At 41.0% G+C, this 19775-nt stretch overlaps 1 protein-coding gene across 15 annotated transcripts in view; it reads right to left on the reverse strand.

Moving 5' to 3' along the window:
* The window catches only part of DLGAP1 (DLG associated protein 1), a 307198-nt gene that overhangs the window by 17355 nt on the left and 270068 nt on the right, over positions 1-19775 (reverse strand). For all 15 annotated transcript variants that reach the window (XM_081013083.1, XM_081013091.1, XM_081013086.1 and 12 more), the window contains 2 exons: positions 11816-12189; positions 8884-8972 (listed from right to left, as the gene is read on the reverse strand). In XM_081013083.1, the coding sequence (XP_080869209.1) occupies positions 8884-8972; positions 11816-12189 (463 nt within the window). The remainder of the gene's footprint in view (positions 1-8883; positions 8973-11815; positions 12190-19775) is intronic.

Below are 19775 nucleotides of genomic sequence, written 5' to 3' on the forward strand. Positions count from 1 at the left end.
CTCCACACCTTAGCTTTCTGTTTGGTTTCTCCTGAAGTCGGTCAAGAATTGGAGTACTGACCTGCTTCCCCACATGAATGTTCTGCCATTGTTAGTCCAACATGACAGCTGTGAAGATTACACACCCCACCCCAGTGTGCAGAAGACTTCCTCAGTCAATAGCTGCCTGTCTATGGATACACTTCCCCCCTGGAGTAGTCTTCTGCAGCCTGGTGCCTTCCAGATCTCTTGAGACTACCAACTCCCATCAGCCCTAGCTGGCGGGCATCAGGTTAGTGAAGGCTTCCCATGGCTCCAACACTGTTCAGCTATAGGTGCCAGCTGAAGCCCCACCTTTTTCAACAGGCATTTTGATTCGGGGGGGGGGGGGCTGCCTAAATCCCAGGTGTTGACAAATTGCTTTCATTTTATTACCGTTGATAGTTTTTATTGCTTTACTGTCTATGGTTTTATTTATTTATTGTTGTAACCTACCCTGAGGTCCTAGGATGAAGGGCAGGATATAAGTTCTAAAAATAAATAAAGTACTCTGACTTTACTGACAGCCCAAGTGTTAGATTTGTGTGTGTGGCATCTTACACAGAACATCCTCTCTTTGCTGTGATTTGTTTGGTTCTGGGCACAGAAGAAACACTAGCACCTCTGCTCATTTTCATTTTTCATTTGAATACTGAAGTTATCCAAAGGCCGAAATAGCTCTTATTTCAGCGAAGTGCAATAGTAGATAGAATGTGTTTCTTCCCTTTGCCCTTATTTAAATCACATATTCAAAAGGGGAAGAAAGTTGCAGTGTAAAACAAGGGTAAGTTTTCCTGGAACAGGCCATTTTCACCTGGAACAGGAGAAGTGTGACATGGAAGTACAGCATGTTTCTTCCTTCTCAACTTGTTTTAGCTCTATGGAGAAATTCCAGGCTGGCCTAGGTGGGACAAAGAAGCAGTGCTGATAAGGTATAGATAACCTGGCTGTTTAGTTCTAGAGAAATAGTACAATGATAAGTGGCAGCAGGCCCAAAAGAAAGCCTTGCCTCCTTTGAGGCATGACTTATCCTGCTGATGAAAAGCAGTATTGGCAGACTTCAAACGCTAATCTCACAGGGCAAAAGAGCAGGGGCCAGGAATGTGGATCTTTAGAGCTGTTGTAAACATGGAGCAATGAGCCATGGTGGTAGGAAGGAAGGAGTTACTGATCAGTATTGTACAAGACAAGGGAAATCTCTGGCAGCAAAGCTGTTTTCAGCAGAATAAATGTATCTGACATACACAAACTCAGCGCCCCCCTTTGCTCAATAGCATAGACTGAAGCCTTTATCATGCTGCTGCATGCTTTGAAGCACAGTGTCAAGTAGTGCAAAAATAGATTATGTAACTTCCATTTGCACAGACATGCTGCAGGTTTGGCGTAGGAGGCTTCTCTTTGTTTCGTGTCGCTCGTATTTGTGGTGTGCTGCTAATGCTGTACTCCCTCCTCCTCCCCAGGATCCATAGGTGGCATGAAAACTCAGTGAACAATTATGTTTCTTTAATAACAGCAGTCTTAAAAGAATTGGTGTGCATGCAATGCCTCTCACGTAAAATGAACTCTCTTTGTGCCCCCCCCCCCCCCCGGTTGTATATCTCACAGTCTCTTTCTGTTTGACAAGTTCAAACACATAGTTTCTGAGTAAGCCACTCAGGGGTTCTTTCTCACAGCACCTATTCTTACAGAGGTTAATAATCGTGTTGAAAAAACAACATAGGAACAAGGTCTTGGGGGCTGCTTTCTTGGCTTACATGCATGTACATTGCAGAACTGGGAATTCTGATTTTTCACCAAACACAACAACTCAGTTGTGAAACTATAAAGCTCTGCTCTAAGGAGGGGGTGATACAGGGCCAAAGGCACTGCATTTTAAAGTTTAGGGATACACCCTCTCACTCTGTTCTAAGGCTAAATTAGTATTATCAAAGAAGTTTCTGTTCAGCACATAATGAGTGACCTAGTTTTTTTTGTTTCTTTATGTTTATTTAGACAGCTCCGTGGTGCAACCTTACTGGGTGGACTACTCTTGGCACTGGCCTGTGTAAACATATACGCCTTCAAAAGAAGCAAGGATCTACAGTGGAGATTAATGAAACATCATTACAGCTAAATAGTTCAAAGGAATGGGAGTTCAATGACAATGTCTTCAGATGCACTGCCTTGGCAACCATAACGTTCAGAGTTTCTTTGCTCGTTAATTTATACTCCAAGAAAGCAGCAGTCCTCCAGCCACTTCTAAGATGGCCATCCTACACTGTTATTGCCATTTTATGGCTAAAGAATAAGACAGTTGAGCGGCTGAATAAGAATCAGACAGCTGCTGCTACTTACAACAAGCTGCTATTTGAATTGCTCCACAATGACTTGCTCCCTGATCTAGAATTGTTCCTAAGCAATCCTACGCTGAGGCCAATGGTGAGGGAATTCAAGTGGCTGCTTAATGCAGAAAGGAACAGCAGCCCAGCACTTGGCTTTTCTGGGATTTGTTGATGCCATGTTCCCCATCGCATCCCACCTCACTGCTGGGCTGCCCAATAAGCCTATCACAGTCCAGTCTTCCAATATCTTTAAGAGGAAGGGGGAGAGGTCACTGCTGGGCTCCTCAGCAAGGAGGGGAAGGGGAGAGGGAGTATGCGCCCAGCAGCAGGGATGGGAAGTAGAGGGGGTCAGCCAGGTCCCCCTGAAAGCTGGAGCTAGCCATGGCATAAACAGCACATATATAGTTCTTAGGGGAAGGTCCCTCAGTTTCCTTGCTTACGTGCGTTAAACCTCAGTCGCTTTGTGCTCATTTGTGCCCTGCAGGCACAAGGTGTAATAATTACACCCTCAGAGAACTATGACAGTTACCTGGCCTAAGGTGCACAAAACCATGAAACCGTAGACTGGCTGAACCAGTACACAACACAATACAGCGTCTGTTCTGAACTGCAGCCGCTGGTTTATTTGCATGTATTCAGTTCTCTGCCTCTCCTTTTGAGAACCTTGTTTACATTTTTAGTCAAAGGAGATTTTCCTTTGCACAACAGGTGCTGAACAACTTGCAGATGGTTTTGATTGTATTAATTATACACTGTTTATCTTGTTACCTTGAAATTTTAATTATGTACAAATTTATGTAAACTGGCTATGGCTTATAGCTGAAACAAATACATTTGAACTGAACTGATCTTACAGATGGCAAGTAGGAATTGTACTGGAGGGTAGGATCAGCCTGCTTCATTACTACTTAGAACAGACGGTTGTTGCTGGATTGATACCAGATAATGAGAGAAACAAAACAGGTAATGCAAAACTTTTTATTGGGGAAATTTCAGCTGGTGAAAGATTTGCAAGCTGCTGAGATGTCTACAGTTCTTTCATTTGATGGAGCTGAGGGACAAACTAGATGCGATGCTAAATGCAGAATTAAAAACACCAGCAGGTGTGTGTGTTTTAAAAATAAAAATAAAGGGCTCATGTGATATGTGTATATGTGATTTTTTATCAGAATCAGAGCATGCAAGGAGGGAGGTTTACCTCTTCTATCCTCAGCTGTGTGACCCAGTTTATTAACAAACAGGGAATAATATACTATAAACATACCTACTAGTACGTCCACCAAATCACTGAGACTTACTTTTGAGGACTAGACTGTAAGATTGTTTTTTGTTTTGTTTTTTTATTTATTTATATTTTTTTAAAGGTAAAGGTACCCCTGCCCGAACGGGCCAGTCTTGACAGACTCTAGGGTTGTGCGCTCATCTCGCTCTAGAGTCCGTGAGCCGGCACCGTCCGAAGACACTTCCGGGTCACGTGGCCAGCGTGACGAAGCTGCTCTGGAGAGCCAGCACCAGCGCAGCACACAGAAACGCCGTTTACCTTCCCGCTATAAAGCGGTACCTATTTATCTACTTGCACTTTAAGGGTGCTTTCAAACTGCTAGGTGGGCAGGAGCTGGGACCGAACAACGGGAGCTCACCCCGCCGCGGGGATTCGAACCGCCGACCATGCAATTGGCAAGTCCTAGGCGCTGAGGTTTTACCCACAGCGCCACCCGTGTCCCAGGATAGACTGTAAGATTGGACTGCTAAGCACACATAAGCACCTTAGAAACCTTTGGGACTGTGTTTAGGGTTCAGCCTAGATAGTTCAGTTGGTTTAGGGTGCCATGCTGTGATTCTAAGCACAGTCAGTTGGAAGTATGTGCCACTGAAATGGAAGCACTGAGGGTCACTGGGAACTCAAGCTGTCTTGAATGCCCAGGAGAGCTGAAAGCAGGATATGAATGGAATAAATAGATAAATTTGTCAGTGCAAAAGTACATACGGGGTATGCTGTAAATAACTCATTTCAAAATATGGTACCAGCTAGTCATGACTATCTCACTTTCACAGACTTTTTTAAAAAAAGTATTTATCTGGTAAAACACTGTTAAATTGTTTACACTTTCAAGTGTTGAGATAGCTCTTATTTCCCTGAAATACATGGCAGTGGGAAAAGACTGCAACTTGATAGAAGGTATTTATATCCAGATAACTTGTACCTGGCAGAAATAATTTATCATCTAATGAACTCAGAGTGCAGACATACAAGTTTCAACAAAGAGGTGATATGCAAGAAGGTAACAGGTCACATTTTGACAGATTTACTCTTATGATTGAATCAGTATATGCAGGAAATAATGTAAGTGTTGTTCAGTGGAAGACTACCAACATTTTTCATCAGAGATGTTCTTTTGTCCCAAGCAAGGTGTTTTTTTAAACAAACAAACAAACAAATCACCTAATTTTTAAATAAAAAAAAATTAAAACATAAGGAGTCAGCAAGAAAACTAAAAGTAAAAGAAAAGAAGAAGAAATATAGAGAGTCCCACATGATCACATGTGGGTGATCATACAATGGCCAACATTTTTGCTTACCTTTTGAAAAGATATGTTTCCTAAACTGTGATGTAGTGATTATATAGTGTTAGACTAGGTCTGGGAAGATTCAGGGAACTTCAGACAGTAGCTATTTTAAGGTGGGTTCCAATCACATTCAGGGTGCACAATTAAAATTTATTGAGATGTCACCATTATAATTTATTGGAATGTCTTGTGCGACCAACCTGCTTCCTCAAAAGATTAGATGCTTTGTGAGAAGGAAAATGATGGGATCATGCACTGGAAATCTGGTGAAATGCCCTCTAACCTCTACACACAAATGAAACAGAATGAATGCTCAATAAACAGATCATCTGGAAATCCCCTCCATAGTTCAAATCTCCACTCAGCTATGAAGGTAACTGGATGACCATGAGTCACCCATTATCTCTCAGCTTAATCTACCTCACAGGATTGTGGTGAGGGAGAAAACTATGTACACCTTCAGCACTGGAGGCATGGGAGAATATAAATGAAATGATTTGTTTGTTTGTTTGTTTGTTTGTTTATTTGTTTTTTAAACCATCAATATAGCTTGCCGTACTCATCTTAACCAATTCTTCTTAAGGCTTACTTTTCTTCTTCTTGCCTTCAGCAAAAGGCTGTGTATCATGGCAAAGGAAGTCTAGAGCAAACTCACGACTGTTATATTACTATGTCTCTGAATACTAGTTGCTGGGAATCCCAGGCGGACAGAGTGCTGTTGCTCTCATGTCCTACTTACAGTCTTCTCACTGGCCTCTAGTGGGCCACTGTGAAAACAGGACGCTGGATTAGATGGGTCATTGCCATGATCCAGCAGGCTCTTCCTATGTTCTTATGTACTACTTTGGGGAAGGGAAAGTCAAAACGAGCTAAGAAAAACTTGTTTTTCATCTGTAATATATGAAAATTAAGGTGGAAGGGTGGAATCAACTCATGATAATATCACCTCCACACCATCTTCAAAATATAGACTAAGGAATCAGTTTTTAGGCAGCCAGATGTAGGCTAGCCTGTAGCATCTAAAATACTTTCATTTCCAGGCTGAAGATTGGTAACACAGGAACCTCCAGGCCCAGCCCTCCCATGAGGCAAGCTGAAGAGACTGCCTCAGGCATCAGGGTCCACCAGGGCAGCAGATCCTGATGTTTATCTTTCTTTCCCCAATGTAAATCTTCCCTCAACTCTTCTTCCCTGGCAGGAAGGAGGGTGCCATTTTGGAGTGCATCTCAGGTGCCAAAATATATTGGGCTGGCACTGGGAACCTCCCACATTTCTATTTAAGCACTTCAGTGCTCAGTCGTATGTACAGTAAACAGTATTCCATCATACACAAGGTAGGTGTGATGGTGCATGTGGGTTGATGCAGTGTTCCACTGCATGGGCATTACATTTACACTTAAAGTACCTTAAAAGGGATAGGGGAAATGTACAAAGCCACAGAACGAACATACACCATATTGCTGAAATTACTCAAAAGAAGAACAGAGGCTAAGAAGAAGATGTGATAAGGCAGCCTGTAGGGGAGGACTAAGTAGAAAGCTAAAAATGGCAAAGCCTGTAAAATTATTGTATTTGTTCATTTTCAAACATTGTTACCCTGAAGTTAAAATAAGGCCAACACGGCTACCTACCTGAACCCTAAAGTTAGACCGCATATGCCTTAGTTATAGTAATCTGTTTCCTCCCTTGCTTCTGTTTGGTGATTTACATAGTGATTTTCTAAACACGGTTGTGTTTGGACCAAAGGCAACCTGAAAGCCATTCTCTATGGACCCATATTGATGGAGTCTGGTTGTCATTACCGGGGCAGGAGGTGCACATGAATTCTGCACATGCCCAACACTCAAAGCAAATTCTGGAGCAAAATGCTGGCTCAAAACAAGTCCCTGTTGGCAACTTTGTGCATAATGACAAGCTACCTGATCAATATATGACTATTGAAACAGCGAGGGTTTCTAACATATTTCCTTTATTAAATATGCACCCAAAGTGGCCTTGTGCTGTGTCTGTTTGCACATGTTAGATTTGAAGCAAGGAAAATACATTCCATTTACAAGTCTATTATTTTAAGCGACAGTGATTTAAATTCATTCTGCTGTGCTAACAAAATGCATGAGACACCTAAGTGGCAATGATAAGCTCTCTGTGCACTGGAGGAGCTCATCTTCTGACAAGCCAGCTTCAGTCTCTCATCAATCAGTGGTTCCCTTATGGAAGTACATGGCTGGTTACAATTTGTCTCTGTGCTTAATTATAGCACTAAATCCCCCGTTTATCACCACTATCTAAAATCACAACTCTTTAAAGAGACTGTACAAAAACAAATCATTTTAAAGGGCCCAAAAGGCAACACTCGCTTCTTGAATTCATTACTTAAAACGTTATAAATAGCAATACAAAGAACACAAGAACAGGCCTGCTGGGTCAGAGCAACGGCCTGTCTAGTCCTGCTTCCTGTTTCCCACAGTGGAGAACCAAATGCCTATGGGAAGCCCACAAGCAAGGCATGAGTACACGAGCTCTTTCCTGCTGTCATGCCCCACAGACACTAGTTTCCAAGGCATACTTGCCTCTGATCCTAGAGGAAACATACAGATACCATGACTAGTGTCCACTGATAGCATTTTCATACAAGAATACAGTGGTGCCTCGCAAGATGAAATTAATCCGTTCCGCGAGTCTCTTCGTCTTGCGGTTTTTTCGTCTTGCGAAGCACGGCTATTAGTGGCTTAGTGGCTATTAACGGCTTAGCGGCTATTAACGGCTTAGCGGCTTTAAGAAAAAGGAAACAAACTCGCAAGACGTTTCGTCTTGCGAAGCAAGCCCATAGGGAAATTCGTCTTGCAGAACGACTCAAAAAACGGAAAACTCTTTCGTCTAGCGAGTTTTTCGTCTTGCGAGGCATTCGTCTTGCGGGGCACCACTGTATATCTAATCCCCTTTTAAAGCCACCCAAGTTAGTGTCAGGAGCTCTTCTAACAGTTAGTAGTCATCTCCACATCTTGTTGCAGCAAATTCTATAGCTTGGCTATGCAATTTGTGATGAAGTACTTTATTTTCCTTGTTTGTAATCTCCTACCCTTTAGTTTCCTTGAATAAGTTTCTAACATTATGGGAGAGCGAGAAAAGATTCTCTCTATCCACTTCCACTTTCTCAGCACCCTATAATGTTGCATGCTGCACAACGTTATTTGCCCTTTTCCACCCTAAGCCAAAAAGAATGGGTGACATAACCCATATCATACTGCTAACTGAATATATATATGTGTGTGTGTGAGTGTGTGCCATATTTTTCAATGCATAACATGCCCCTGTGTATAAGACAACCCCTATTTTTGGGGACTCCAAATTTAGGAAATGGGGGGAGCTTTGGGGGGGGAATTGCCCAGAGTTGTTGAGCTTTGTGGGGGGTGGGTTTGCCAGCAATTGTTTACCTGCCTGACCACCACTGCCAATCACACGCCTCAACGAAGCCACCAATCATCTGCCCACTCGCTGCCAACAACCGCCAATCGCCCGTCCACTTGCCGCAGCAGCAGCCAATCGCCAGCAGGCCACCAACCACCCGACCAATCGCTGATTACAATCTCCTACTTGTGGCTGCCACCAATCAAACATCTCCCCTCTGAACTATCTGTGTATAAGACGACCCCCAATTTTTAATAAATATATTTAATTAAAAAACCTCATCTTATAGATGGGAAAATATGGTATAGATTTCATTTGGAAAGGGCTACAGTGGGCTTTCATTATGTTTGTTGGGTCTTTGTTTATTTTACCATAGGATCATGTCACTACTTGCTTTTGCCAAGGATGCACATATTAAAGAATGTCCATCAGAAACCCACCGCCCTATGAAAGCACAGCTGATTAGTGTGTTTGTGTAATTTAACACCAACATTAAATTGCTTCCCACACCATCAATATTACTGAAAAGACAGTGGACTGTAAAATATCAAATTAATATTTTGCTTACCACTTCTCCTCCTCTACTTGAACACCTATGGATTGGAACTTACTGGTTGCTCTGTTTTCGCTTGAGCTAGAAGATTCCTCTCCATCAACCTAATAGAATAACCAAATGCAAACAGAATTAATGGCATGTGCATATTATTATTCAAGGGCTTTAATGTGTTTCAGCACTTCTTCCTCAAAGCATCATTACAATTCCTTTTAAGAATCTCTGCATCAGATTAGCTGAAATTTATGAAAACTTTGGAGTAGCCCTCCTTGTCATGCTCCAATAGCACCTCCAGAAGACCCAATAGCATCTTCGTTCATTATCCTTATCTGTGTCAAGAGGCAGTATGGTTGGGCACCTGCTGAAGGTGACACCACAGCAGGGCCCTCCTGACAAGAGCTCACTGGAACTGCTGCCCTCTGCTTCACCTTTGCAACCTGTGCATTCACCTGCTTCTTGCTCTGACCAAGAGGAGGTAAAAAAGCAAATAACAGCAGTGAGGGGAAAAAGGAGTAGCTGACACTGCCTGCTTGCTCATTTGCTCTGTCACACTTTGCATTTTGCTAGTATATCATGGCCCTGTGTATTGTTTGTTGAAGTGGTCATTTGCTCTGGCAGGCAAGCATGTGACAGAAATGATGTGGCAGAAGAGGAGGAGGAGGAGCAGTAGATGTCAATATTGGCAGTGATGAGGTAAACCAGGCATAGGCAAACTCTGGCCCTCCAGATGTTTTGGAACTACAATTCCCATCATCCCTAGCTAACAGGACCAGTGGTCAGGGATGATGGGAATTGTAGTCTCAAAACATCTGGAGGGCCGGAGTTTGCCTATGCCTGAGGTAAACTCACTGAGCTCAGGGTGCCTTGCCCAAAGAGCCCTTCAACCCAGAGCCATTACTGGTCTGTCTCTTGATGAAATTTGCTCAGAGACTGTACAGAACTTGTAGCAGGATCCTTAAAACAGTGACCAAGCATTACACTGCTCAGTACCTTTCTGAAAACTTATTTCCTCCACTCTGCTGCTTCCAAAGTCTGGGAGGGCCTTCTCAGTGGCTGCTTTCTCTAGAGAAGTAAGGCTGGCTCCCTCCTTGTTGTCCTTCTGCAGGCAGATAAAGACTTTCTTATTCCAACAGGCTGTTGGGAACTGTCTGCTTTTAATGAAAGGGCTGGTGCTGTGCTATTTTTATGGCAATAGAGGTTTTTTCCTATTTCCTTATTTCCAGTGTTGTCACTTGAGTGCTACTGTAAAGCTTGGCTTAACTGGAACTCTGCAAATGGCCTGGAATTATGGGTTTATTTACCACATCTAATGCAAGTTGACACCCTTATTTGGTTATTAGTTAACATGAGAATTATTAGTTTAAAAAGCATCTTCCAACAAGTCCCTTTCTACTGGTAATTGGATTAAGTCTAAACTTACATTTCCTGAGACACATATTCACCTTTCCCCATGAGTCATCTGCTGACAGTTCCCTCAGTCATCCAGCTGTGAATTCTGACCCCTGTGAACTCCCTGCCACTCTTCAGTGGTAAAAATTGTGCTGCGATGCCTGTGGACAGTTCACTACCCCAACCATCTGTCCCTTTAATGTTCCATCTATCCAATCCTCTCTTTTTAAACAAGATCACCCTCTTTGTGTTACAGTGAACACACATCCTTACAACTGGGCACCATTCAGCACCCACTTTGTTCAGTCCTGTGGTTACTGTGCTCACTAAACTGTTGCTTCTCCAAGGAAGCAAGAATTCTTCTTCAACGTAAAAAAAAAAAAAAAAGTAACGTAGCTAGGACCCTAACCACACTGTACCAGTGTGCTTAGAGTCCCAGACTAGAACTGGAGAGACCAGATTCAGTCCTCACCGAGCCATGAAACTCACTGATTGACTTTGGGTCTGAGCTTATCCACACTTATTCCTTTGCCCTGATCTTTCCAGGTTTTTGTTTCTTGGTTTGTTTTTGCTCTGGAGCTTTCCACGTGAAAACTTGCTCTTTTGAATTGGAGCAAACGTCAATTCAGGTTTTCCGTGGACTGACATTTGCTCTGTTGAGCTTTACAGAGTGAGTTTTCATGGGAAAAGCTCTGGAGCAAAAAAGGAAAAAAAGAAAAGGGTGCTTGGGCATGGAGCTTTAAATCACAAACCAGAGGACATGTAAGCATGGATAAGCCCTCCCTCACTTTCTCCCAGCCTAATTTCTAATACAAGGTTACTTTGGATGCAGAATTGGAGGCAGGGAGGGGGAGAATGAATGAATGAAAAAAATGCTACAACCGTACCATGCAGGGGAAGAGTCCCGTTATATGAAAGCATCCCCAGGTGAAAACTGCATCTGACATTATTACTGGCCACTTTGGAGAGAATGCTAGTCCCTGCACATTTCACAGAATCATAGAACTGAAGCGTTGGAAGGGACCCTGATCAGATGAAAGTTTAATTTATTTTAAACAAGGGTGAATCAGACAGATCCTATCCTTGTGACCTCCCCTGCTGATTTAACAGCTAAATGGAACAATGCTGCTGCATTCAAGTGAGTAACAGTTGTTATGTGATGCATGAATAAGCAGTGACAATTCAGCTAAACTGGCTGAAAACATTTCTCTGGTGATAGTGCAGTGTAAATCATTGTTTTACACATTCTCTTTCAGTGATTTCATTCATTTCATTCATGCTTTCCTGACTCCTGCTGGGTTATGAATCAGAGCTTTAGGCTTCTGTGTGCTAATTCAAATAAGCAGAATATATATATATATATATATATATATATACCCAGAACTACATCCCTACATCTTATATGCTTAAAGTTTAGTTAATCAAACCTGAAGGTTTGTAATGTCAGATGCAGTTATTTGGGTTATGTAAAATACAGCAGAAATAGAAAAGGATTATCAAAGGAGAGCAAATAACGGCACTACCAGTTACGGTGCAAGCCTCTGCATTTTATCTGTACCTGTATTCCAATGGATAGACATCTGTTTTTCTTGAAATGATCTCTCTTTCTGTCATCTGCAGTAACAGTGGCAACAGTGGTGGTGGTGGTGACAGTAGTAGTGTTGTTGCCCATATGCTGGCTGGCAGGGCCATGGATCTGTGCGTTAGCTGCTTCAATAGCAGCTGTCAGTGCCTTCATACTGTCCAAGCTTTCTGTAGAGTTGCTAAGTCCTGACTGACTGATAATATCTCCCCTTTGCCCATGTCCGTCCATGTAGGCATCTTGAGCAGATTCCGTGCTGCTCTGGGCTGTGATGGAGATAAAAGGTTTGGTGGAGGTTCTTGGTGGAACAGGAGGTGGTGTCTTCTTATAAGTGGTAATGCAAGAGGAAACTACATAAAATGAAAACAAATCATAATGTAGGTAGAAAAGCTAAGGTGCTAGTTATTTATTCTCTTTCTTTGTTTTAAACCCACAGTACTGACTCAAAGAAATCAAGCTTCACATCAGAAAGAATTTTGCTATTCAGTTTTAAGAAACAAAATTATTCCTAGGTTTATTTTTATTTTTTTGCATCTGACCATATGAAAAGTTCCAAAGACAGACACATCATTTCCTTGGTTTAGCAGCTGCTTGTATTCCTATATAATTGGTTGATATTAAGAAAGGGAGAAAGCTGCAATAATTAAAATCCTTCCTCTAGATTATGAGTAGCTAACCTGTGCCCCTCTAGATGTCATTGGACTCCAGCTTCCTTCAATCCAAGTCAGCTGAACTCAATGGGTCTTCTTAATAGACATGAATAGGATTGCAGTGTTAGAAATGAAACATCTTATTTATTGGCTAGTCCAAGATATTACTAGGTTCAAAACCTAGCAGAAAAGAACTCAGTTAAATGTCAGGAATTATGGGAGTTTTAGTCCAATAGCATCTGAAAGGTCACCAATTCCCCATCTCTGAACCATAGCATTTACACCTTTTGTGTGCAAATTAAATTTAGATTGACATCACCTATATATATTGCTGAAAAGGAAAATTAAGTATTGCATATTCATAAATAACACATTACACAAATTGCGACACATCAGTACTTTTGAACACTGGGCAATGAATTAACAGGAAAATCCACTATTGGGGAAAGGGGTTGTAAGACTGTCAGAATGTGGCATACTTTAACTTGCAAAAACAGGATTCAAGCCATGGAGCACTATGAAGAAAAGCTATCAGCATTGCAATCCTATAAATACAAACTCATAAGTCAGTTTCATTGAGTTCAATGGGGTTTATTCCCATGTAAATATGTCCAGGATTGCAACTTTAGATGCATAATTCCATGTGAGTTATGTGGCGGCTTAGAATTCTACACCAACCTGGCCTCAGTCATGTGAGCAGATACAGTGGTACCTCGGGTTAAGTACTTAATTCGTTCCAGAGGTCTGTTCTTAACCTGAAACTGTTCTTAACCTGAGAACTTCCGGGACGCCGCGGCCACGGGAAGGAGCGTGAGGCTGCCCTCCGGGGGGGTCTCGAACAACACGGTGTTCTAGAGGGGTCACGAAGGCTCCGTGAACCCCAAAACCTCAGGAGGATTATTCTGGGGGACAGAGTACCCTGTGACGCTGCTTGTGCTCGCCTGTGTTGTCGGCGTTTTACAGGGCTGGAGCTGCAGCATGAAGGGGAAGCAACAGACTCCGTGTTGTGAAGCCTCAGGCTCCGCGTGAAAAGCGGTGAACCTCCGACAACAGCCAAAAAGCTGGGAAATAGCTAAAGTAAATAAGCTGATAACAGACAGAAAGCTTAACTAAAGAACCCAGCGGAAAAAGAATTGTGTGGGGTGAAGGAGAAGGAATCCACTACTGGCGGTAAGAGTAAAAGGGAGTATGGCGGAAGACTGCGAGAGAGAGAAAGCATGAAAAGCTGCCGCTAAGTGGGCGTAGAGGAGAGACCTCAGATACAAAGTATAAAATACAAGGAATCTGAGGCAAAGTAACATTGAAAATACTTTAATGGACTAGAGATTAGAGAGAAGTGGAAGGAATTTGTCTGTTCTTTCTGGTCGGAGAGTGTTGTGCCAGCGACCGGCTTGAGATATATCCGTGGGTTTTTTACACCCAATTCTATGCCTGGTGTATTTGAGCGGAGATTGATTTAAGTATTACTTAAACAACGATTTCTACTCCTCTCATCCTCCACGTTTGAACAAAGGGGAGAGTCTGGTACATATTTAGCCCAGTTAAACGATTGAAAATCAGACTGATAATAGGAGGAGGGGAGACGTGGAAAGGCAGTGTTCTTCCGGCGAGGTTTGGGAGAAAAAGTGAATGGCTTGGAGAAAGTAAACTAAAGTAAAGTAAAAACTTACTGGGTTTTCGCACCGCCATTTTCCTCCCAGTCTCCACCCATTTTAAAGAGACATACTCCAACATTTAAGTAGGAGAAGGCTGGACTATTACTGCAGCGGAAAAAGATCGAGAACTCTTTGGCAAGAAAAGAAATTCAATAAGACAATTTGCCAGGACCCTCTGCCATTTACAGAATCCTTTTCATCGCGGAGTGTCTCTCCATTTGGCTCCGCCTTGCTCTCCTGGGTCCACTCCCGGATCGAGACTCACCTCACAATTCTTCCAGAGTTCCAGAGAGCCACTACGTGATTACGCGACTTCACCTACCCGCCCGTGTATCTTTGGCGGTTACTTTTTCCTCACCTCCCCACCCACCCTTTATTTCCCTTTAACCCTCTCTATTGTACGTCCCTAGGGTATCTTTTGAGACGCTGGCTTTCCCTATTTGTAACTGCTTTGTTTTCTTTTTTTCTTTTTCTTTTTGTTCTTTTCTCTTTGGTTCTCCTTTTTATTGGCTTTCCTTCTTCGGCTTTTTTAGCTGCTTTCTTTTTATTCCTTTTTGTTGTTTTTGCTTTGGTTGGTATTTAGCGTATCTTTGTATATTTGGTTCCCCCTAATTGTGTGATTGCTAATACTGCACGAGATTAGCTGCTTGGCTTTGTTCAGAAGGAGACATTCGGTTGATGAACTCTACTGAAGAGAAGAGAACTAAGACTTGGAAGGTCAACAAGGCGCCATCGTGTGGGATCAAAGGAAACTGCATTGGAAGAAATTAATGAGAGGAACAGGCCAGCAGCTTTCTTCAGTGACTTACGGGGGGGAAAGTCTTTAATAATTAGTTAATTTAAGTTGACATACAAAATGAAAAAGGCGGTGGGAACGCCAGCAGAAAGGAGGCCATCTAGACAAGAAGATGGGAAGGAGGGAAAAGAGATCAAGGACTGCGATAGTTTGATGGCTGAAATAAGGAAAGAATTTAAAAATAATGAGCAATATATAGAGAAAAAGCTATTGGAAGTGCAGGATACATTAGATAAGAGATTAGAGGGGGTGGTGGGAGAACTGATAGGAAAAGTCAAAGACCTATCGGTAAAAGCCAAAGTACTTGAAGATTCTATGAAAAGGGTGCAAAAGGATACAAAAGACAGTAAGAAGGATTTGGACAGAACTAAAATAGAAGTTAAGGAGATAGGTAAGGTACAGGAAGAATTGCTGGACAGTATGGCTATGACTCAGATGAGACAGAACCAACTAAATTTAAAATTTAGAGGGATCCCAGAGGACCCAAACGAGAATATAAGATCTAAAATGGTGAAAGAGTTGGCAATTTGGTTAGATAGGAAGGAGGAAGAGATAAGCTTCTCCCTAGCAAATATATTTCGGATAAAAACAAAATCGGCTAAAGCTAGGGGGGGGAAATTGCCAGGAGATGTAATAGCCATGTTTAACTCGTTGGATATGAGGAACGAAGTACTGAAACAGAATTATAGTAAAAGGTTATATATTGAAGGAAACCCAATTATTGTATTTAAAGAGATCCCTTCGAGATTTCTTCGAAGGAGGGATGTGTATAAAAAATTAACTAACCAACTGAAGAAAAATGGGATCCTATATAGATGGGAGTTTCCGGAAGGAATTTCATTCTACTTTAAGGATAAAAGATTCAAACTGTCCAGCCCTTCAGAACTTGAAAAATTTGCAAGAAGATACGAGAAGGAACTTGGAAGGGTTGCGGGGTGGGGGGAGGGAGGGGAGCGGCCGGGGGAGGGGGGCGGGGGCAGGGGGAGTGAAAAGGAAGAGAGAGAGATAAACTTAACAGAAGCAAGGGAAGAGGAAGAGAAAGAAGACAAAGAACAGTAGCTTTAAGCCAGATTTGATAATTTACTAATTGTACATAATAGATGGCTTTAAAAATACTGTCTTGGAACGTGAACGGACTTAACAATAAAAATAAAAGGAACCAGATTACACATATTTTATTAAAAAAGAACCTTGACATAATCTGTCTACAAGAGACTCATGTAATAAGAAAACATAAGAGAATTCTGAATAATAAGAAACCAGGGTTGGATTTTGTGGCATCGGATAAGGTTAAGAAAAGAGGTGTGGTACTATATATAAAGGAAAAATTCGACCCAAAAATACTGTATAAAGACGAGCAAGGGAGAATGATAGTAGTACAGATTGTATTCCAAGGAATAAAAATAATTGTCGCCGGAATATACGCACCTAACGATAAAAAATCGGCTTTCTTCTCAGAATTAGGTAATAAGTTATTAGAATGGATCGATCAAAAAATGATATTGATGGGCGATTTTAACGGAGTGGTGTCACCAAATTTGGATAGGTCAACAAAAAAGCAAGAGACAAAGGAAGGCAAGCTACCTCGAACGTTTTTTGATTTGGTTGATAATATGGGACTAATTGACGCCTGGAGATTAAAAACCCCCACTATAAAACAATATACCTTTTTCTCAAACCCAAATCAGAGTTGGGGGAGACTAGATAATATTTGGATCTCGAAGGAGTTGACACAGAACTTAGCTAAATCTGAAATACTCCCACAAACTATATCTGACCATAATCCGGTATTTATGGAGATAAAGGGTAAAGATACTAGAGTATTTAGATGGAGAATGAATGAAGGTATATTTAATAATCAAAAGATAGTAAGTGAGGCGAAAGAAACAATCGAAGAATACTTGAAGTGGAATTTACACAAAGAAACAGCTACAGAAACGGTCTGGGATGCAGGAAAAGCCGTTATGAGGGGCTTCCTAATTCAGAAAAACAGCCATTTAAGAAAAGAAAAAGAGGGGGAAAAAAGAAGAGATTCTAACACAGCTTATGGAGAATGAAAGACAACTAGCTATTAAACCAGGTGACGAGACAATAAAGCAAAACTTAAAAATATTACAAGCCCAATTTTCTATGATAGTTAACCAGGAAATTGAGTGGAAAATTAAAATGATGAAACAAAAGAACTTTGAATCAGCTAATAAAATAGGAAAATTCTTGGCGTGGCAAATAAGAGAAAGGAAAAAACAAAATACGATCTGCAAGATAAGGGATGGAGAAAGGATAGTGGAAGAGCCAAAAGAAATAAAAAGGATATTTCAGAAGTATTATAAGGAATTGTATAAAAGAGGAAAGGAAATAGATTATGAAATAGACCGATACCTGGAAGATCACCATTTACAACAGATTGCCATAGAAGAGAAAGAGTTATTAGACCAGATGATTACAGAAGATGAGATAAGGAAGGCAATAAAAAAGACGAAAATTGGGAAAGCGCCGGGGCCAGATGGCCTACCAGCCAAGTACTATAAAACATTAAGTGAGCAATTATGCCCAATTCTATGTGAAGTGATGAATAATATTTTAAAAGAGGGAAGGATTCCGAATACCTGGAAGGAAGCATATATTACTTTAATACCTAAAAAAGATGTGGATGCCTTAGAGGTGAAGAACTATAGGCCGATTTCGTTATTAAATAACGATTATAAACTGTTTGCGGATATAATGGCAGAAAGACTAAAAAGGGTATTAAAAAATAGAATTCATAAAGATCAAACGGGCTTCCTACCAGGAAGACAACTAAAGGATAACGTAAGAAATGTGATAGATATTATTGAATACCTGGAAACTAGAATAGATAAACAGGCGGCCTTGATATTTATCGATGCGGAGAAGGCATTTGATAATGTCTCTTGGCGCTTTCTGATGGAAAATTTGAAAAGGATGGGGATGGGAGAAAGATTCAGAAAAGGTATAGAGGCTATCTATCATGAGCAAAAGGCAAAACTTATAATAAATAATACTACATCAGAATTTTTTGATATTTCTAAAGGGACGAGGCAAGGCTGCCCTCTGTCCCCCCTATTATTTATCTTAGTATTGGAAGTACTTACTAAGAGGCTGAGGGATACAGCAGAGGTTAAAGGAGTCAGGGTAGGAACTAAGGAACACAAAATTAAAGCTTTTGCGGATGACATTGTTCTAACATTAGAAGATCCAAAGCACAGTGTAAAAGAAGCCCTACAAAAAATTGAAGAGTTTGGTGCTGTGGCAGGCTTTAAGGTCAATAAGAATAAGACTAAAATACTGACTAAAAATGTATCTAAAGAAGATATAGTAGATCAAGAACAAAAAAACGGAATTATGATGGCAAAGAAGGTGAAGTACCTTGGAGTCTGGATTACGGCTAAGAACATTAATCTATATAAGGATAACTATGAGGTCACCTGGAAGAACATTAAGAAAGACTTAGAAATCTGGGAGAGAATGAGACTATCTTTTTTGGGGAGGATAGTGGTTATTAAAATGAACGTTTTGCCTAGAATGTTATTTTTATTTCAAACCATCCCGGTACTTAAAAGTTTAAAGCAATGTAAAGAATGGCAAAGAGCCTTGGCGAGATACATCTGGCAGGGAAAAAGACCGCGAATAAAAATGAAAATACTGGTAGATAGAAAAGAAAGAGGGGGCTTCTCCCTTCCGGACTTATGTTTATACTATGAGGCGGCGTGTTTATCATGGTTGAAAGACTGGATAACGCTAGAAAACAGAGACATCTTGGATCTTGAAGGCTTCGATAACAGGTACGGGTGGCACTCGTACCTGTGGTATGAAAAGGTGAAAGTACATAGAGGCTTTTTAAACCATATTTTTAGAGGGCCAATATTCCAAGTATGGGAAAGAAATAAAAACCTATTGGAAAGGAAGACACCCTGGTGGATCTCACCAACAGAGGTGTTAACGGTCAAAAAAGTTAATATGGAAGGGAAGAATCCTACCTATGAAGAACTGACTAGGAAAACGGATCAAGGTATAAAACTTAGACCCTATGAAGAGATTAAAAACTCATTTACTGGGTGGCTGCAATACCACCAGGTAAATGACCTGTTAAAAGAAGATAAAAAGAAAATAGGATTTGAAGATAAAAAATCTAAATTCAATGTGGAAGTTGTTGAAGGAAAGAACAAAATACTGTCTAGAATATACGATATTTTATTGGAGTGGTATACAAAAGACGAGGAGGTGAAGGAGGTTATGACTAAGTGGGCAATAGACATCGGCTATAACATTGATTTTGAGAGATGGCTAGAATTATGGAATATTAACATGAAGTTCACGGCATGTATGGCATTAAGGGAAAATATGTGGAAAATGATATTTAGGTGGTACCTCACACCAGTGAAACTGGCTAAGATCTATAGGTTAAAGAACAAAAGATGTTGGAAATGTGGAGAAGTAGGTGGTGACTTCTACCATATGTGGTGGTTATGCAGCAAAGTGAAAGGCTTTTGGGAATCGATTTATAACGAGCTTAAAAATTTTTTTAAATACACGTTTCCCAAAAACCCCGAAGCCTTTCTGCTAGGAATGACAGGTAAAGAAATTAAAAAAGAAGATAAGGTACTATTTTTATATGCCACAACAGCCGCAAGAATCATGTTAGCACAAAATTGGAAAACGGACGCCATACCTAGTATAAGTGATTGGCAGATCAAATTAACAAATTATGCCGAGCTCGCTAGAATAACAGGAAGAATAAGAGATCAAGATGAACAGAAATTTCATGACAATTGGATTAAATATTGGATATATATTGGGACCAAACTTTAAACGACACT

This window comes from Podarcis pityusensis (genome assembly GCF_964106645.2).
Source record: "Podarcis pityusensis genome assembly, chromosome: 7".
Taxonomy (NCBI): domain Eukaryota; kingdom Metazoa; phylum Chordata; class Lepidosauria; order Squamata; family Lacertidae; genus Podarcis; species Podarcis pityusensis.